Consider the following 17,999-nt stretch of genomic DNA (forward strand, 5'->3'; position numbering starts at 1 on the left):
CTCACGATGGTTCGAGGCAGCAACTAAAATTTTATCAATGGCGCAGTGGTCGAGGTGTGGCCGTAGGACTCCGGGGGATTGGCATGAAAATGAGAACCTCGTCGAGATCTAGGGTCTGAACCTGGGTTCTCCTGGATATTGATCAACCTGCCGCAATTAGACTGACCTGCGCCGTTGCGACTTGCTGCTAAGGGTTCGGTCGCCACTTATGAGGGCGGTTTGAGTACTTGTGCTTGAGAACCGCAGCAGTGGTCGTTCCAATAAGACTACCTACAGATTTATTTACTTAGGATTGCATAATCTCTTATATATATTCTTTTCTTTTCAATTATTTTCTTCCGACCACCTTCTTTTTCCGCTATGCATTGATGGCTGCATTTTAACAACTTAAATATAAATCCAATCCATTGCTACGGCCATTTCAGTCATACTACCTGGACTTCTTGACTGATTAGGATTCTTTTGAATAGATCATGAAGCCAAGATGTAAACCTAACTATATAGATATGGGTACTACATGTACGATAAGATGTCAAGGAGACGTTAGAATGCCCCAAGGGACGTCAGGAAATCAGCATTAAAGATGGACCAATAAAATAACTCAACTAGAAGAAGCACTTCTTGGGCATAGAATTCACCGAAAAGATCATCGGAATCTTCATGGGTGCCTAAAGTAACTGAAAGTCGGTATTAATATGTCTAAAAGTGTCAATTCTTATGAATAGCCATGACACACTGGTCACGCTGTGTCCAGGTAGGTGATGAAAATCATTATTATGAAGAGAACTTGGGTTCTAGAATAGTTAGGACTTTGAGCTAAGGACAAGAGGTAGAGAACCTAATACTTGAATGAGAGGGTAATAGTTCGCATGTAGGATTCTGTACTAAAAGCTGGAAAAGGATATCTGATGTAAGTGGACATGCTGATAAATATTACGGTACCTAGGTACCTTAGGTATTTATGTACCTAGGTATCCATGTGCTCATGTGGATACCTAAACCTGCCACACCTTATTGTACGGATGTCCCTTTCAAAAGTTTTTACCATAGGAAGACCCTTGTCACCCCCGGCAAGCTTTGACCAAGCTTGGCAACAGCTGCTTATCTTTTTAGCATATGTATCGTATTTTACTCTACTATTTCAATAAAATATAACTTTCTTAAACTGGATTCTAAAATTCCCCAAAAACGTAAATTATAAATATAAAAGACTTCTTCTTTATATAATAATTTATTTTCTATTTTAAAATTATATTTGGCTGTAAAATCCAGTAGTAAACCTTAGAAATAATAATGTATACATCCTTAAATCACCCGACAGTTGCTAGCCAAGTATCAGACAGCTGGTGACAATCTTGACAGGGGTTCCCTATGGTAAAAACTTTTGAAAGGGACATCCGTACCAGCCACAATATACCGATACCTTAGGTACCTGATATGTATGGCTGAAGCTTGTAAAGTTAGCCAATTAAATCATGTCCCTTGAGTGCTACTCTTCGCGCTACGTTCCTCTTTCAACTTTGCGCGACGACAACTACCGCTTTTACCAGATTTCGTCGCGATAGTAACCCAATCATCAATTCAATCGTAAATTTAGCCCGAGTAATTAAGGAACGCACATCTTATTTTCTTATTTCAAATAATTATCTTTCAACTCGGTAACCATGGGAAAAAAGAAGCGCGGTCACCCCGATGTTGAGGAGCTTCTCTCCCGAGCTTGGTGTTATTATTGTATGTTCTATTAGCTCTAGTTTCGCTCCTATTAAGAAATTGCTAACAATTCTGCTAGGCGAGAGAGATTTTGAAGATCTCAAATTGTTGATATCTCACCAAAAAGCCAAACATTTCAAGTGTGACCGCTGTGGCCGACGATTGAATACGGCTGGAGGTAAATAATTTTTCATCCGCTCAATCCTCACCCGGCGTGTTATGATAGCTAACTTATACGTATGAAAGGTCTTTCGGTTCATATGAATCAAGTGCACAAAGAGTCGCTGTCGTCAGTCGAGAATGCGTTGCCTAATCGACAAGGTCTCGATGTCGAGATCTTCGGTATGGAAGGTATCCCGGAAGACATTGTTCAACAACACAATCAACGAATTATCCAGAATTTCTACCAAGCCCAAGCTGATCGATACGCTGCGACGGGAAACCCCCCACCTGGTCAAAATGGGAACGGCCCAGTTAAAAAACTCAAGATCGAGACACCAGACGAGATCAAGAAGCGGCTAGCAGAGCATCGCGCAAGAGTTGCAGCTCAGAAAACGGCTATTGGTGGTGGTAGCGCAGGTCATACTCCCCGAGAGAACAGGCCTGACGGCCAAAGCCCTGCGCAAAGCGCGTCTCCCGGCGCATTTGTATGTGCTCCAATGTTGCCAATTTAATCCTCACTAAACCTATACTAACTGAAATGAATAGAATTCACCCTTCCCTCCTCCCGGCGGCCAATACCCGGCATTCCCTGCACAATCCGTTCCTGGTTACTCACCCCCTCCGCAATACCCCGGCGCGTATCCTCCACCGAACCTACCGTCGCGGCCCGGAAGCAACCTTACTGCGCCTCACGGTTTACCCCCGCGCCCTGGACAGCCAGGCTGGCAAGGAAGTGCTTCCACTATTGATGAGCTAGTGTCAGGTGCTGCACAGGAAGGCGATGAGATCGATCAACTGATCAGGATGGCCGAGGCTAGGATCAAGCCTCCGAAGAAACCCGAGACCCCAACTGCTGCGGAGCCAGCTGAGGGGGCAGAGAAGAAGTCAAAGAAGGAGAAGGACAAGAACGTCAAGATGATATACGACGACGAACTCAGTCCGGAGGAGCGAATGGCACAAATGCCGAGATACGCATTCGCCGTCGAAGCCGGAGCTTAGGATAATAGGGGGAGGTGACTTGTATGATACGAAACGGCATGTCTTACGGATGGTATCTACGTGCTAAGGTTTATGAGCCAACGGCGCAGAATAGGCCGCTCGGCCGAGACTGTAGAACAGGTTCACTAGGTACTAGGAAAATTGCAGAAAGATGAAATATCTAAATGTTGACTATGTCTATAACTTGTGAGGAATGGCCGAACCTCTCAAGATAGGTACCTAGGTACTAATTATAGTCGTACAGTTTGCAATCACATTCAAAATATCTCTCAGGGTGGGGGTCCCCCATAGTTGTAATCGCACCTATGTTCAGCCAGCAGCACTGGCTGAACATTATACGTATTCCGTACCTCGACCCTGCTTTCATATTGGCCTATGTTCATAGTTTCATTACTGGTATCCTTTTGATTTTTTAATTACTTAAGTAAAGGGCAAGCAATATCTAAAATTGGATTGCTCTTCATTGGACTTTACTCATGGTTTTTCGTTTGCTTTTGCTTTTGAATTTATAATTATCCAAGTATAAAAGCATTCACGCCCAACCAACGTAGATGCCTTTTGCTTTTTATGACGTGGTCTACAACGTTATCTCATCGTGTATTGAATATTCTGAGATTAACTTGCCAGAACTACATCGGGATGGGGAGGCATACTCGCTATTTTGAACTTACACACTCCGGCTTGGAGTTGAGGTGCGTAGTAGATGATAAACGCCTACAGTTCGAAACACTATGCCTTCCCCCGTACCCCCTAATCTACTCCTTCGACAGCATCTTCTGCGTAATGCAATCATGAAAGGCTTCAATGGGCTTCTTCCCTAACCGACCCGCCCCCGTCCAGACCGTAGACGCAAACGCGGAGCTTCTTGAAGTGTCTCGATCGTATCACGACGTATTATACTCCATACCACGCACACCCCCATAACCGCCAGATCTTGCAAAGGGCTCCATAGCGGTCCTACATACTTCCATCGCATACCTCTTCTTCAGACTGTCCCAGATCTTCCCTCGTCTGCTGTGTAAGCAACAACCCGCTGTTCCGATGGGCCGAGGCGTATCGAGCTATAGGAGCTACATACGCGAAACGGATGCCGGATCTGGATCGCTGCGGGACTGCTAACGAGCTGCTGGCGAATTCGGCGCTGACGGCTGTTATGCGGGGGGATAGCAAGCTTGTGAGGGAGCTTTGTGGGTATACGGGCGCTTTTTAATTGTTATAGGAGGGGCTGGTCGAATGAGTGGCTGCAAGGCTGCCTATGCAGGGTATCTCTACTTCCTTAGGCTATGTATGCCGGACGGCGTTCGGAGAGGATAGGTAGTACTGCTGCGCTTCTTGACGACGCTATCACTGGTACCGTCTCCCGCATCCTCTCCGCGCAACAGCCTTGGACTTGGCGCGGGAAGGAGTCTTTCGGCACCGCACACGGTACTATTGGTATTATGTGCCAGCTTGTCCTCTCGCAGCCGAGCATTGCGTCTAGGGTAGAGGGCATCCTATCCGATCTCCTGGCTACACAGCTTCTAAGCGGGAATTTCCCCTCGTCCGCGCGATCCAAGTCCGACCGCGTAGTCCGGTTCTGGCACGGCGGGCCCGGGCTCGTCATCTCGCTCTCTTCGCTAGAGCTGCACTTCTTGGCTTTGAAGAAGTGGGTTTGGGATGCGGTCGGCCGCGCGGTGGCGCTCGGGAAGAGAAGTTTGAGCATTTTTTGGCGTTTATGGGCACTGAGACTATGGAGAATATAGGCTGGATGTCCAAGGTCAAGTTTAGGATGGACGATAGATTTGCGGGCTTGTATACGGGGGAGACGGGACGTGCTTGGGTTTGGGGGGTGAAGGCTAGTGGAGGAGCGAAGACGTGTATTGGGTATAATGACTTATGATTCGAGAAGTGGGCTTTCTATGGGTTTGCAATTTTGGCTCTTGTATCGAGGACTGGTATACCTTCGCCTTGTGAAGCAATTACTAATGCTAGGTTTTACGCTTTTGATATCGGGATCATACAGAAGAGCGTGGATACTATAGGGGAGGAAATAAAATGTATATTGTATGTATGATATAACCCTTTCCACCAATGGAGTTAAGCTATAGATATCTACTTCGCTAAGAGAAAGATAGGGGTAACTAGCGTGTGAGGATGAGAGTTATATTCGAAGTTATGCTTCATAAGGACTAGGAAGATAGATTTCTCTTCAGAATAGCCTAATGATGTTAACATGGGCCCTCCAACGAAAGGGAATACATGTTGATTAAATCGTTCTCAATATATAGGATAATATTCCAGTCTCGCTGCTACGAGTTGAAGGTGGATATTACATATCAGCAGTATATAGTAGCGAAAGAACAATTCTATAATAAGGGCTAGGTAATAACTAAGAGAATTCAATTTATAATCACTTCACGTTAAATATACGTGGATTGAGAGGTAAACATCTTCAATAAGTTTCAGTGATGAGTTCATTTATCAGAAATCGGCTTGAGGTATCGAATCGAAAGCAATCCAGCTGAAGACTGACTCTCCTCCCTCGGTATGCAGTTTGCTACAACACGATACACTATATTTTCGTAAAGTGGTACCCAAGTGAAGTCAGCCACTCTCACATGTAACGTCACCCCCATCAATGCCTCATCTCATCCCTTACTGCCCGTAATCAGACTTTTCAACCTAATGTCCAATACCAGCAAACACACTCATAACATCCGAGCTGCCGTCTTCCCAGCCGATGACAGTAGCCTGCCTGCTGATTCTCCACGGGTTCTCTCCCTTCTTCTCGAGCTCCGGGAGTCGCACGAGCTCGATGTTATATCGGCCCTGATATTGATCCTACTATTAGCTGCTGGGTCCTAGGGTATTTCGAGCGAGAATATCATCGAACACCGAAGTAAATATACCAGTGCAAGATTAAGTTAGATACTCACCCCGTTGTGCATAAGCGGCTTTCCTCTCGCGGCGCGGCGGAACATATGTCCATTGACCTGAGCCACGACGCTAGCCTTGTCAGGCCTGCTGACCCCCTTAGCTGGCTGCGGCAGTTCGATGACTTCGTTCCTACAGCATATCGGTGTTAACTAAACTAATTCTTGATTTATAAAAAAAAGAAAAAGAAAAAAAAAAGTCTCCGATATTGCGATAATATGCAAAAGGGGGCAATCCTACGTGACTACGTGCTGCGTCGAATCGAAAGCCTCCATCATTGGCTCGAGGCTCTTAACCCACGCCTCGTTAGTCGTCTCCGTCGGCTTCCCGCCGAACATGGACGTGTAGTCGATGATGACGTCTGGAGCGTAGACGTCTTTGATGAGGCCGTCGGATGAACGTAGGTCCAGGTTTAAGGTCTTATTGGAAATCGTTAGGAAATTGGTTTATTTAGGTATTACCGAATAGGTACCTAGGTAGTATTAGGGGTGTAAGCAACTTACAAGGCGAGCCACTGTGTCGTGGATGTTTTGCTTATCTAATAAAAAGGTCTGGATGTCGTATTGAGCGGCCATTTTTGCGAGTTTTCTTTGTTTTTTCTAATTGGTGGTATATCCCTACGTTTGCATCCTATGACTTGGAATGCCAAGCATCTTGTAATAATTAAGACGGATAGATGTCATTATTTATACTACTCTCTACCAAAGCAAATTAACTATTTGCAAGATATACCTGTTAGAACGCATTGTCCAACTCCTCATAGAATGCAACTATCACCAACTTTCCCGGCCCCAGCGTTAAACCCGTAGGTATCGGCAGGATTATTCAACCGCTATCCGCGTATATCCTTGCAGATCCGCTAACCCCGGATGGGGACCGGGGACGGTGTAATTCGGCCCATTGATTACGGAATCTAGACAGGCCCTTCGTTCTGATTGGTTGCCCTAATGGTGGATTCAGGATTCAGGATTACGCGATGGACGAACGATCTTGGTCCACGCCATCGACTAATGAGATGGCCCGTCGTCGTTAGCGGATATCTGCCTGACCGTTGGCGTCTTCACGTACAATATTATTTAAGACGACGGTGATGCGACGTTGGTGATGCAGTATTTTCGTGTTGCATATTACTTCCATCTTATTTCCCAACTCATCATCCACTTATAATTACTCTTTGTCTCCAAAGCCCCACGTAGAACCATATCATGTCTTCGTCAACTACCCAATCCGGCTCAGTCCTGCTGCTCGGCGGCACAGGAAAAGTTGGGAGCCGCATCGCGCCGCTGCTCCACGGTGCCGGGATCCCCTTCCTGGTTGCATCGCGATCCGGGAGCGCGCCTAACGGCTACACGGGCGTCAAGTTCGACTGGGAAGACGAATCGACTTGGGAGCCGATCTTTTCGACTCCCATCTCGGCTATCCACCTCGTTGCACCTCGCGGAGAAGCCCAGGATGCCATAAAGAAATTCGTAGACCTTGCAATTTCCAAGGGCGTCCGGCGCTTCATACTGCTGAGCGCCAGCATAGTTGCCGAGGGAGGACCGCTAGTAGGCAAAGTGCACACGTATCTGCGGGAGCTTGGCGAGGCGGGCAAGATCGAGTGGGGCGTGCTGCGTCCGACTTGGTTCCAAGGTAAATATCGCCATCTTCACTTACATACCCACCCCCTGTCGCCTTTATAGATGAGAACTACAGCTAAACACCACACCCAGAAAACTTCCTATCAGAGCACCACCTCTCAGCCCTGAAGAAGGAGAACAAGATATACTCCTCCACCGGATCCGGCCTCATCCCCTGGATCTCAGCCGGCGACATCGCCGCCGTCAGCTTTCATTTCCTCACGGCGCCGCAAGCCCCTAACACCGACCACTACATCCTGGGCCCAGAACTTCTCACGTACGCCGACGTAAGTGCCCCTTCCCCCCCTACCCTTCCCTCCCCCATCACCCTGCATTTTTACCACTAATACTGACCCCCCTTTCCCCTTTATAGCTGGCGGAAATCTTCTCCTCAGTCCTCAACCGCAAAATCACGCACGTGGACCTCACCGAGGCCGAGCTCATCGCGCGCTGGGGCAGCGTCGGCCTACCGGCCGAGTACGCAGCGGTGCTAGCGTCGATGGACACGGCGGTGCGGCACGGGTCCGAGGAGCTGACCAGCGACGCCGTGCGCGCCGCCACCGGCCGGGATCCCCGCGCGTTTAGGGATTTCGTCGAGGCGAACAAGGGGACTTGGACGCAGAGTTAGAAGCTCGGAGTTGATAAATAACTAATCGTAGGGTTATCAACTAGTTTTGCGCGATTAATGAATGAGGTCTACCTTTGGGGGTTGGTTGGAATGTAATTTTTTTGGTTTGGGTTAATTAATTACGAGTAATGTTATGACTATTGTTCTTGCGGAATGTTAGGACCTGAGATATAGGTGATGCTGATGTAGCGGATGTACTGTGACGACTCTACTGGTATATGGTTAAGCCTGAGTCTCTTAGCCACAGTCTGCGTATTACGGCTGCCAATACCCTGTATGAAGGGTAAAAGTTGGTGTTGTTTTTTATGTTTTGGTGTTGTGCACAGCTGTGAGAGGGAAGGGAGATGAGGCCAGGAATTTATTGGAAAAGCTTCGATGCATGAGGGTATGAATTTGGTGTGGTTAACTAAAGACGTAGAGTACTTAAGCTATAGTTCGAAATTTTCACTAACGCTCAGCGAAGCTTATATATGACTGACCAGCATCATCTTGACCCCTGTCATACAGAAGATTTTATAGGTATATTATTCCATATTCTTAATTAGGGGTATATGTCACTAGGTTAGACTAGTATCGTATATTACTTGCTCCTATAGTGTTTATATTCATGCCATCATCGGCTCAATGCTTTTTCTTGTGCGCTCATCTAGTATACAGATTTATAGAATGACACCTACCGCGAGCCCAGGTTGGCCTTGCTCTTGCCCCCCGGCGCGAAGCACAAGACGATATCATTCGATTTTAGAACCAGACAAAATTAAACCTCCCAAAACTTTTTCAGCTATCTTACTCCGTAGCTGATTATGATAATGCAACATAAAATAGAACCTTTAAGACGAGCCTGATGCTTCGGCTAAAGAAATATGCAAAGCGGACAAATGCTAACTTGGTGGCCAGTTACAAAGAAAACTGGAGAGAGAATTTAGTTCCCTGACAATTTCAAGGAGCGACCTGGACTTGTGCTCGGTACATCCTTAAGACCTTTGTGTAAGTCTAATGGGACATCCCATCACTCTTCTTATTTTCCGTGAAGCTTTTCCTTAAGGTATACTACTGCAGCGTAGCCGGAACAGCACTGGGTACTCATGCCATGCCCGCACCACGGGCACTTTACCATCGTGGTGATGGTAGCTGAAACACCAAGTAATTTGTCCTCGACAAGCGAATCGGGTTTAGCCATGCATTCGTACACCCGTGATGGCATATCGTGAAAGAATTTGCAACTACAGCATTCAACCAGCATTTTAGCGAGGGGCTCCGATCGACCATCCGAAGTTCCGGCGCTCTTGATACTAGTGGACGAGTTTTTATGCGCATAGTGCGGTCGCAACGCCCTAGAATTAGAGGTGGGCGCGGCCTTTCGGGCCTCTTGGAGGTAAGCGGCACCGGGAGACACTACGGTGGAAGATTCATCATCGTTGGCACTATTTTTGCGAGACGCTCTCAGCGCAGATTTTCGAGGAGCCCCGTCAACTATTTCCGGTGGTGGTGTGTTAGGTAGACTGGCAGACATTGTAACACCTCTCACTTTCTTCTGCTGTAGGGACCGATGCCTTAAATCTGGCAAGAAATTCGTTGAATGGACGTCAAGAGCAGATTGAGCCCTAGGCGGTAAAGAATGTTGGTCCGGGTTCTTATTCATAAGCTCGTCCTCATCCAGACTTTCCTTGATGTCCTCTGTAAAAGAGGCTGAGGTTGGGCTTGCCACTAGTTGCGGGCTAGATTTCAGACCGTTCAAATTAGATGTGGCAGCGTGATCATTTTCAAGATCTATTGGCAATGCAGTTCGGCTCCAGCTGTCATCCTGACCGATCGCGTCTCTACTAGTAGATCGCGAAGTGTTTTTTGAAGGCAACTCCACAGCTGGCGGTCGGTAGGCCCTTCGTGGAGTCCTGTCCTGAACGTCCATACGGTGGACCCCAAGTTCTTTCTGCGGTCGAAGTCGCGAACTGTCAGGTGTTGGTACCATGACCGGCGACGGAGGAGTATCGTCGCACGTAGAGGATGACGACCTCTCCGAATTGGTCCTGCTGGGATCCGTATTTGATTGAGAAGTCGATGTGCTGGATGTTTCTACCCCGGCGAGAATCCTTGCGGCTTTCGGCGATATGCCCAGGCGCTCGAGTGCCGGTACATCACTATCGGAATAATGAGAAGAAAGAGAAGGCGAGTTCTTCGCTGGCTTTTGTCTTACGATCCTACTAGTGGCGTTTGAACTTGGCATAGCAGTTTGACTTGGGTATTCGGACGGCGAGACAACTTCGTTGGCTTTTCTAACCGGAATATGTTGTAATATATGATCTAAGTCGTCCTCTTCTTCGGGTTCTTCATCAATTCGTGGCGATGGGAATTTGCCCTCATTTGGTGACCGTAGCTCCAGAGAGGGAGGAGCATACGACTGATTGACGAAGGTGAAGTAATCAGCGGATCTGTCTAGCCTCGGAGGTTTTCCTGCGGGTATGATCTCCTCTCCTTCGGTCGACTGATTTGATTTTGGTGGCTCCGTGACAGGTACTCGCACTTCTTCATCAGCCGAACCAGATGTGACAGCTCTCCCGATCGTGTTCGGACTGGGTGGGAAAGTAACGTGCTTCCTTCCGTCCGTCGGAGGGGAATGACGTCCTTGTCTTTGAGAAACTGGTCGAATCGTTGATGCATGAGTGCCAATAGATCCTCTGTCATCTTCTTCGTCCCTACCGAGGCCAAGCTCTGCGTGAACGAGCTTTTCATTCTCGATATATATGGGTTCTTGCTGGCTAGAAGGCCCTAGCCCCGGAGTGTGCTCAGACTCTACCCAACTTTCTACTTGTGGCTGCACATATCCATTCATCTGTTGTTTGACGTGGTACTTTGATTCCAGTCTTCGGCGAAGCTTCTCAGCTTGTTGAGGAATATCCTCATCATTCTCTGCATATTCGACTGGCTGTCTTGGGGCCCTTGGTGCACGTTCGGGTCGAGATCGCCTCTCTCTCTCCATAGCTACTTCTCGAGTCGGTACGCGATCCTGTGGCATCTGAATACGACGACCGCGGTATGAGTTAGGTTCTAGTGCCTCGTATCCGTTATCAGCGTCTCCCGGATCTTCTATACGAGCTTGTGGCCTAGTACTATGAGCGACGACTTCTACTGTAGGTTGAGTGGTAGCATGTTTGTGTTTCGGCGGAAATGAAAACTCAGGAAGTTTTTGGACAGGTTCTATCGATTTCAATGGGCGCTCTTTAGGACGTTCTGGTTGCTGTACTACGGGTCGCTTTGTAGGTTTGTCATCCAACCAGCTGGTAGTAATATCTGGTTCTTGAGAGCTGCTCGGACGCTTGAATTGGATGCCGTTGGACATTTCGGGAGGGCGATAGTAGAGATAGGACGGTCCTTTCAGCTTATTTAAGGTAGACGAGAGTAATGATTGCGAACGGCCATGGCTTGAACCGGATGAATTCCGAGCGCTTGACGGTAGTTGATCTAGAGAAGAAATAGAGCGAGTTGAATTCGAGACGGCCGATCTTATCGAAGGAGGCTTTCGAGGATTTATGAAGTTAGAGTCTGCCGGGGCGGCGTTTTGAGGTTTCAACATAGGTAACCCTCCGGGATGGTTTTCATCGCTGCTCGTTCGCTGGCCATCGAGGATTTTCTGGACGGCCGCCACATTCCCATGTTGTAATCGGAATCCAGATAAGAAGCCTTTGCTCTTCGGCTTGCTGTCAAGTTTCTGGTTGGCCATCTCGTTTGGTGGGGTTGGAATGGGAGTATCTAATTTAGCAGCGTTAGATTTAAGAAAGAGGTCCAGCTCAGGGGCTGACTGTGAGCGGTCCGCCGTTATCAAAGACTCAACCCCTTGAAAATTTGGCGGCGGCGGAACCTTGCTCAGCTTGTTCCCCTTTTTCTTCAAAGTGTTCGCGGATTTTTCCTCACTTTTTTTGCCCGCCTCCACGTCCTGCTTCTTAGGCTTCTTCTTTTTCTTCCGCCCGTACTGTTCCCAGCTAGGCGATTGGCATATGGAAGACTGGTCAGAAGAATCGCCGCCGTCCTCTACCTCGGGACCCGAGAATGTCACCGTTTTGGTGCGTTCCTCCTTTTTTTGTTGCAGGTCTCCGGGAGGTCCATTCGTCGCCACGGCAGGTTCCTCGGCCGAAGGAGGTATAGATATTGAAAGCGAAGGAAGAGCAGAGCTCCGCCGCACAGCTTTCATTATCTGAATTTGGTGCGAAAGCGGAGGATGTCCGCTTGCACGCCGAGCCTTAAACGGTTTATCTGGCTGGGCGGAGGGTGAACTTGTACTTGGCGATGCGATCGTCGCGGGGGTATGACCTTGGATACGTTGCATCTATAAGACGTGAGTAGACGGCGTATTAATGGTGCATCGGATAGCGGAGGGGTTAAGACGGAGAAAGGGGAAATGGTGTGTCTAAAAAGGTCTAAAAGGAGGGTTGCATGCCGAGAAATTGACATACCTTGTACCTTTTCTCCAGATCCAACATTTTCAAGAAGCTGTCAGACCTAGAAGGCAGGCCTGGGTCTGACTTCTGTACTTTGGTCATATTGAGGCTTACGCGTCAAGCGGTGCGTAGCAAGGCAATGGTAATGATTATTCCAGGATAGAAACTCGGCTGCTAGGTATGGCAGGTATTCTAAGTATCGATCGGGAGAAGTTGGAAATGCGCACTGGGATAAAGGGCCGGATTGCCACGGGTCGAGATGCAGCACGTTTGGTAAGAAAATAAGCCAACTGGATAGTTGCTATTTCTGGTCGGGTCCTCTAATCATAGAAGGCCCGGAAAGCGGCAGTGAGCTTGCGTGTAAGTAGGGAAGAAAGAAAAAAAACCAATATATCCTGCTTGTCTTGGCTTTCTAGATGCGTATGTCCGTATAGCCGGGTTTATACCTGGGTCCCGGAACTTTCTCAACTGGTAGTAGCTACATTAGCTGGTCCTGATCTGCTTGCTTACTCGTCTGGTTTTGCTTACCAGGGAAGGCTAGGAGCGCGGCAAGAAGGCTGCTAGGATGAAGCAAGCAAAGAGAGACATATAGTAGGTGGGCTTAGATATCACGAACATAGAGCTTGGTGGTTTGATGAGCTAACGAACGAGGCGCACTTCCTCTCAAGCCGTCGTGGGGCCAGCGGACAGGTCAGATCAGATTCAGATCGAATTAGCTACCTAGGTAGATACAAGGCTTGTCGCGTATGTGTTGAACATTAGATAGACGCTCTCAATATTGTCAGAAAACGAATGGCAAGACTAAAAGTCTAGTCGGATTGATCTAAAAATTAATGATTGGGAAAGGAGAACAACAAGCGACAAAAAAAGTAACGAGAACCAGAAGGTGTTTGTTTTCTATGTCCTGTGTGATTTCTATTCACCTTCAGGGCAGAGACATTGTATGCAAATTACCTCCAATGGAAGACAGGAAAGGGAACAGGGAACATCGTGGACCTATGATTTACACGAGATGGGGAACAGAAACGGTCTGTCGGGGCTTGATAAGTCAACTAAGCTGTCTAATCAGTGTTAAGCTTTAAGCTTTAATCGACCCTTCCCTACGCCGATGAACTGCGACGATTGGATTTCAAGAGCCTAAGTGGACTGCAATTGATGCCAAAAACAGAAAATGGTCGGTACTGGTACGGCCCGGGTACAGGGATTGCACCGCCCTATCGTCCGTCGTCCGTTAGTAGCTGATCTAGGTCCTTATGTTGTGTACTTAGTGTAAGGTACCTCTGTAAGTCCTAATAGAATATTGGAATTAGACCATCGGTTTACAACTCATAAGCTACCTACCTAACCTAACGTCAGATTGATAAGTATTCAACTGCATTACGCCAACACGAAATCACCAAGGGGAGTTAAAAACAAGAAAATACTAGATACATCAGAGTTAAGTGCAATAATTATTATCATCCTGAACTAGCATCGAACATTGAAATTGCATGAGTGCAAGTACCTGTCCCTCGTTCGGCCAGCTGCATCTTTACGATCTCCACTACCGCGATAGAGAAGAGGATAGTCCGCAAGTTATTGGCATACATGTAGGTCGAGATGCAGTATGCCTTGTCAGAAAATAACTAAGCAATTCGGCAAGTTGCTTGACGTTTCTAAATGTATGACATATCTCCTTTAATTGTATTTGCTCAATAACTTTCTGACATCAATAAAAATATGTATGTCATCATATTAGTTGATACTCTAAGAGCGATTGAGTACTAAGTAGGAGGTACATGTTCATTTCTCGCTAGAGAGCATTGTACCATGTAGTTGCCCGATGTGCTTACATTTACATGATGTATTGTCGGATGACAACTGTACGATTTATGAGGTAGCTACTCCCATTTATGTATACTACCTTCCTAGCGTGAGTTTACCATTAAAGTCTTTCGTCGAATTAGGTAGTCGTTTGCCCCGTAGACATTAGCGCCATCATGTAATTACTATCCGGTTGGTTACAAGGCGGCTACTTCCAGATAATTCAACATTATAAGTGGCAATGTACAATGTATACTATCCGCCGCCTCTAAACAATACGAGTTTTAACGAAAACATATTTTTTCTAAGCTGTAATAGCTCGTGTTCCTCACTACCAAACGTCTTGTAAACCTTGTACGATCCTCTTTAGACCTTCTTTATAAAACGTCTAGCAGTTCAAAATCATTTTATTATCGAGCATCGGAACCCAGTTACTCGTGTTAGACCACTTATTAATTAAACATATTCGTAACACACCCGTTCTTAGTAGGCGATGTTAGTTTACTACCTGCCCATCTAGAAAAATATCACTGCCGTTGAATATTTGCGTTCAGCCTGGACTTCGGAGGAGGGGCTTATTTACCTCTATACACATTTCAGGCCATGATCGACAATTCTTTTCTACTCTTAGTAAGAACGCTCAAAAATGATAGTATTCACCCGGAAATGCCAAGACAGCCTCTTTTCAATTTCTAGCGCGCATCAAAGAAAAAAAAGACATATTCTCATGATGGGAATCCATCTCATCGGAACAGTATTTTAACCGAAATAGCCGTCTAGCGTCCTTATGCGATTTCGATTCGCTAAAGGTACGCTTGATTCTGTTTTCATCTTCTAGCTACCCTCCAACTCCACATTTCGCCACGCCTGTCAGCTTTCCTTACATGGGTTTGCACGCAATGCAACCACGAAATGGTAACAGCCCGGGTTATCGAATCTGGGCACGACCAGAAGCCGACAACCAGATGCGTGAACTATTAGCCTCTCCCTAGTCGACGACGCGCAAGCCAGTCCACAGTAGCTACTACTCTATCAAATACAATGAGCTCAAATGCCCATATGGGCCAATTGTAGCGTAAGCAGATTTCATTAGGTGATCTCGCTCTAGACTGGTAAGTGGGTAGTGTTTCGCGAGTATTCGGCCCCCTTCAGAGCCATGACATTGCATTACATCGCATTATCCTTTTCGAGAGACGGATCGGGCGAGATCTGATGATATTTCAAGGATCGGGAGCGTGTGGTTCGCTACGTACTTGTGGAAAGATCCGGAGCCTATTCTATTCAGCTTTTAACAGCTTAACGAGCTTGCCGGGCGACTGGAGAAATTCCAGAAGATCCTATAATCCTGCACCTGAATTGGGCTGCATTTTAAGGCTTTAAAAATCTCCCTTAGATGGTGAGAGCCTCAGCTCGGCTTGCTTTTTATAGGGTCTTGGCCTCTTGAGCCACTGTCGACATCCCTGTTCGCTTCGGGGCGAGAACGGCTATTTGACGCCATTGCTGCACGCTTCATGTATGTATGATGCTTCATATGTGCCTTGTCGTTGGAACGTCATGTAACAGTCACATAGTACAACATGTTGGCACACATGTTTCTCGCTAATTTTCCTCTTGCCAGCCGTCAGTATCAATTGCGGTCCTCATTTCGATACTAAATTTATTAAACATGCAAGCTCTTACCGAGTAGTATCTCCGATGTATTCGACAGGGCTATTCTATCTTCTACGTAAGCACCGGGAAGCAATAAATCGCGAGACCTTGTAGGGGGAGTGGACAGCTCTGTTTTTCTTAGGTACCTAAACCTCCTGGCTCGACCGAATCGGATATTGCCGGTTTTCTTCGTCTGGACTGAGATGCATCCAAACCTCGCCCCCAAGCGGAAAGCTCATCAGACCTATTAGTGGCTTGCCTTTTATATCAGTAGCAACTGATTCCTTAGGTTTTCGTCGAACCCAGTTGACCGTACGGATCCGTAATTCGTTAGGTATCCTAAGACGAGAAGCCATCCACTTGCCATCAGGTTGATGTTCACGTGGCAGTTCGTCTGTAATAAGAACTTTGGTCTGCAGGATTCCTTCATCGAGCCAGGGATTCCCAACTGTAAAATTGGGAGGTAGGACTCGGCTCAAGAATTCTAAGGAAGAGTTTACGGTTAGGGCCATTGCCCTTTTAGGATTTACCATTGTTTTCATAAACAAGGACATCCAACGAGGATATAGTATGGCGAAATCAGTTTGAGAAAGGTGGGTGGACCCTTTGATAGTGAGCATCCAGCAGAGAGCCCCTCCATTTCTCGCTTCTTCTCCGATATCATATATTCTCTTAAAGTTTTCAGGCCAGTGCATGAATGCCTCAGAGTTGATGGCTAAGAGAGGCTTGCGCAGAGATTGGTGAGTAACTTCTCCTACTTTCGGTGTGGCCTGTCCCCATGCATCAAGGAGGATACCTTGACCAATATAGGGGAAACGGTCATTTTGGCGAACGATTTCGGCTGTCGTCGCTCCACCGAAAGAGTGTCCCATTGCCGTGGTGTTCCATAGGAGAAGTCTACCATCCCAATCAGACCAATTAATACCTTCTAGCCCTTTAGAGCTCGACCCAGCATTGCCTTTCTTTCTCAAATTATTCTTATAGACCAAGTCTCCCTGGCCATTATTGAGGAGCTCAAGGACATAGTACGCCTCTCCAATCTCAGACATGCGCATTTCGATTTGGGCGTGCCTGAGTTCAGTATCCACACCTCGGGCATTATTAGGTGACGTATCCAGAGCATTATCTAGAGGGAAGATATAGTCGACTTTGTAGGAGCGTCTCGAGTCAGTGTTGTCAATCTTTAGCCCGTCTGCCAGCTTGCCGCTTGGGGGAATATTGACATAGGAGCGTGCACCACTTCCATCACGGTGTTCTACTGCAACGACAACAAAACCGTTGCTAGCAAGCTCCCCACATACTGTACTATAACACGTTCGAGAACCTCCTAATCCGTGACTGAAGAAAATAACTGGGAACTTGGGCTTGTCTCCACTTCCCGTTAATGTGTCTTGGCTGTAGACATCAGACGATGAGCAAGATGCAGCACCGGCGCGGTCACTGGTAAGCTTGGCATTCCGGAAAGCAGGCAGCTTAGTGAACATAGTCGTAGCCGCGATATAAGCCGTAACAGGCAAATGTGGCATACTAAAGAATTTTGCGTACCCTTTACTCGTCAAGGTGCGTGGCCTCGGCAGCCACGTGGCTTTGGACGGTCTATTCCCTCTGCTCTGCGCGTAGGATGAAGGGTCGCATGGGTAGTATATTGAGAAGAGGACCGTATCCATCCGTAGTGCATGCGTATGGTTGCGCTTGATACGTGAGAACGTGCGCGGCTCGCGTACCGGTACTTCTATTTCCATTATACCTACACTGTACGGACCAGTATAATTGGGCAGAGAATGAAATAAGTGCTCTCGGAATGCTTTCCGAGGCCTTTTCCCCGGCTGTTGCCGTTGGCTTTTTTGGTGTTTTTCCCCCATTGTTACGTGTAAGTGATCCTAGGTGGGTGCTATATTGGTAGCGAAGCACTCATTATGACGCGTCGACATGTGTATAAAAATATAAAAAAAATTGCACCGACTTTGAATTTCAACAAATAATAGCGGAACAACAACTTGTCAATTCACGAATCGAATTATACAATGACGATGTACGGACTTCCCGGTCACTAAACTCCGCCTAGACGGGATTGACGTCATA

The 17,999-nt window shown here is 47.1% G+C and overlaps 6 protein-coding genes across 7 annotated transcripts; 3 read left to right on the top strand and 3 right to left on the bottom strand.

Moving 5' to 3' along the window:
* Positions 1-1,664: 1,664 nt before the first annotated feature.
* Positions 1,665-2,871, top strand: GL218_07917 (uncharacterized protein; the record flags this gene model as incomplete). Its single annotated transcript, XM_033584696.1, has 4 exons — positions 1,665-1,731; positions 1,790-1,888; positions 1,957-2,357; positions 2,419-2,871. 4 exons carry the CDS (start codon positions 1,665-1,667, stop codon positions 2,869-2,871), a joined length of 1,020 nt encoding a protein of 339 aa, XP_033441205.1.
* A 1,283-nt stretch (positions 2,872-4,154) lies between these two features.
* Positions 4,155-4,613, top strand: GL218_07918 (uncharacterized protein; the record flags this gene model as incomplete). Its single annotated transcript, XM_033584697.1, has 1 exon — positions 4,155-4,613. One exon carries the CDS (start codon positions 4,155-4,157, stop codon positions 4,611-4,613), a length of 459 nt encoding a protein of 152 aa, XP_033441258.1.
* A 919-nt stretch (positions 4,614-5,532) lies between these two features.
* Positions 5,533-6,359, bottom strand: GL218_07919 (uncharacterized protein; the record flags this gene model as incomplete). The annotated part of the gene is made up of 4 exons (XM_033584698.1): positions 5,533-5,679; positions 5,787-5,916; positions 6,025-6,203; positions 6,288-6,359. 4 exons carry the CDS (start codon positions 6,357-6,359, stop codon positions 5,533-5,535), a joined length of 528 nt encoding a protein of 175 aa, XP_033441257.1.
* A 630-nt stretch (positions 6,360-6,989) lies between these two features.
* GL218_07920 (Festuclavine dehydrogenase) lies at positions 6,990-8,031 on the top strand (the record flags this gene model as incomplete). Its single annotated transcript, XM_033584699.1, has 3 exons — positions 6,990-7,416; positions 7,497-7,690; positions 7,777-8,031. The coding sequence occupies 3 exons, from the start codon at positions 6,990-6,992 to the stop codon at positions 8,029-8,031; spliced, it is 876 nt and encodes a 291-aa protein (XP_033441195.1).
* Positions 8,032-9,049: 1,018 nt separating this feature from the next.
* GL218_07921 (uncharacterized protein) lies at positions 9,050-12,217 on the bottom strand (the record flags this gene model as incomplete). Of its 2 annotated transcripts, none has more annotated exons than XM_033584701.1 (1): positions 9,050-12,217. In XM_033584701.1, the coding sequence occupies one exon, from the start codon at positions 12,215-12,217 to the stop codon at positions 9,050-9,052; it is 3,168 nt and encodes a 1,055-aa protein (XP_033441197.1). The 2 variants fall into 2 exon arrangements, with proteins under 2 accessions (XP_033441197.1, XP_033441196.1); XM_033584700.1 differs by having other exon boundaries at positions 9,050-11,044.
* Positions 12,218-16,063: 3,846 nt separating this feature from the next.
* On the bottom strand, positions 16,064-17,779 carry GL218_07922 (Platelet-activating factor acetylhydrolase; the record flags this gene model as incomplete). The annotated part of the gene is made up of 1 exon (XM_033584702.1): positions 16,064-17,779. One exon carries the CDS (start codon positions 17,777-17,779, stop codon positions 16,064-16,066), a length of 1,716 nt encoding a protein of 571 aa, XP_033441193.1.
* Between the last annotated feature and the right edge of the window lie 220 nt (positions 17,780-17,999).

The sequence above is a fragment of the Daldinia childiae genome (genome assembly GCF_008694065.1).
Source record: "Daldinia childiae strain JS-1345 chromosome Unknown Scaffold10, whole genome shotgun sequence".
Lineage (NCBI taxonomy): Eukaryota > Fungi > Ascomycota > Sordariomycetes > Xylariales > Hypoxylaceae > Daldinia > Daldinia childiae.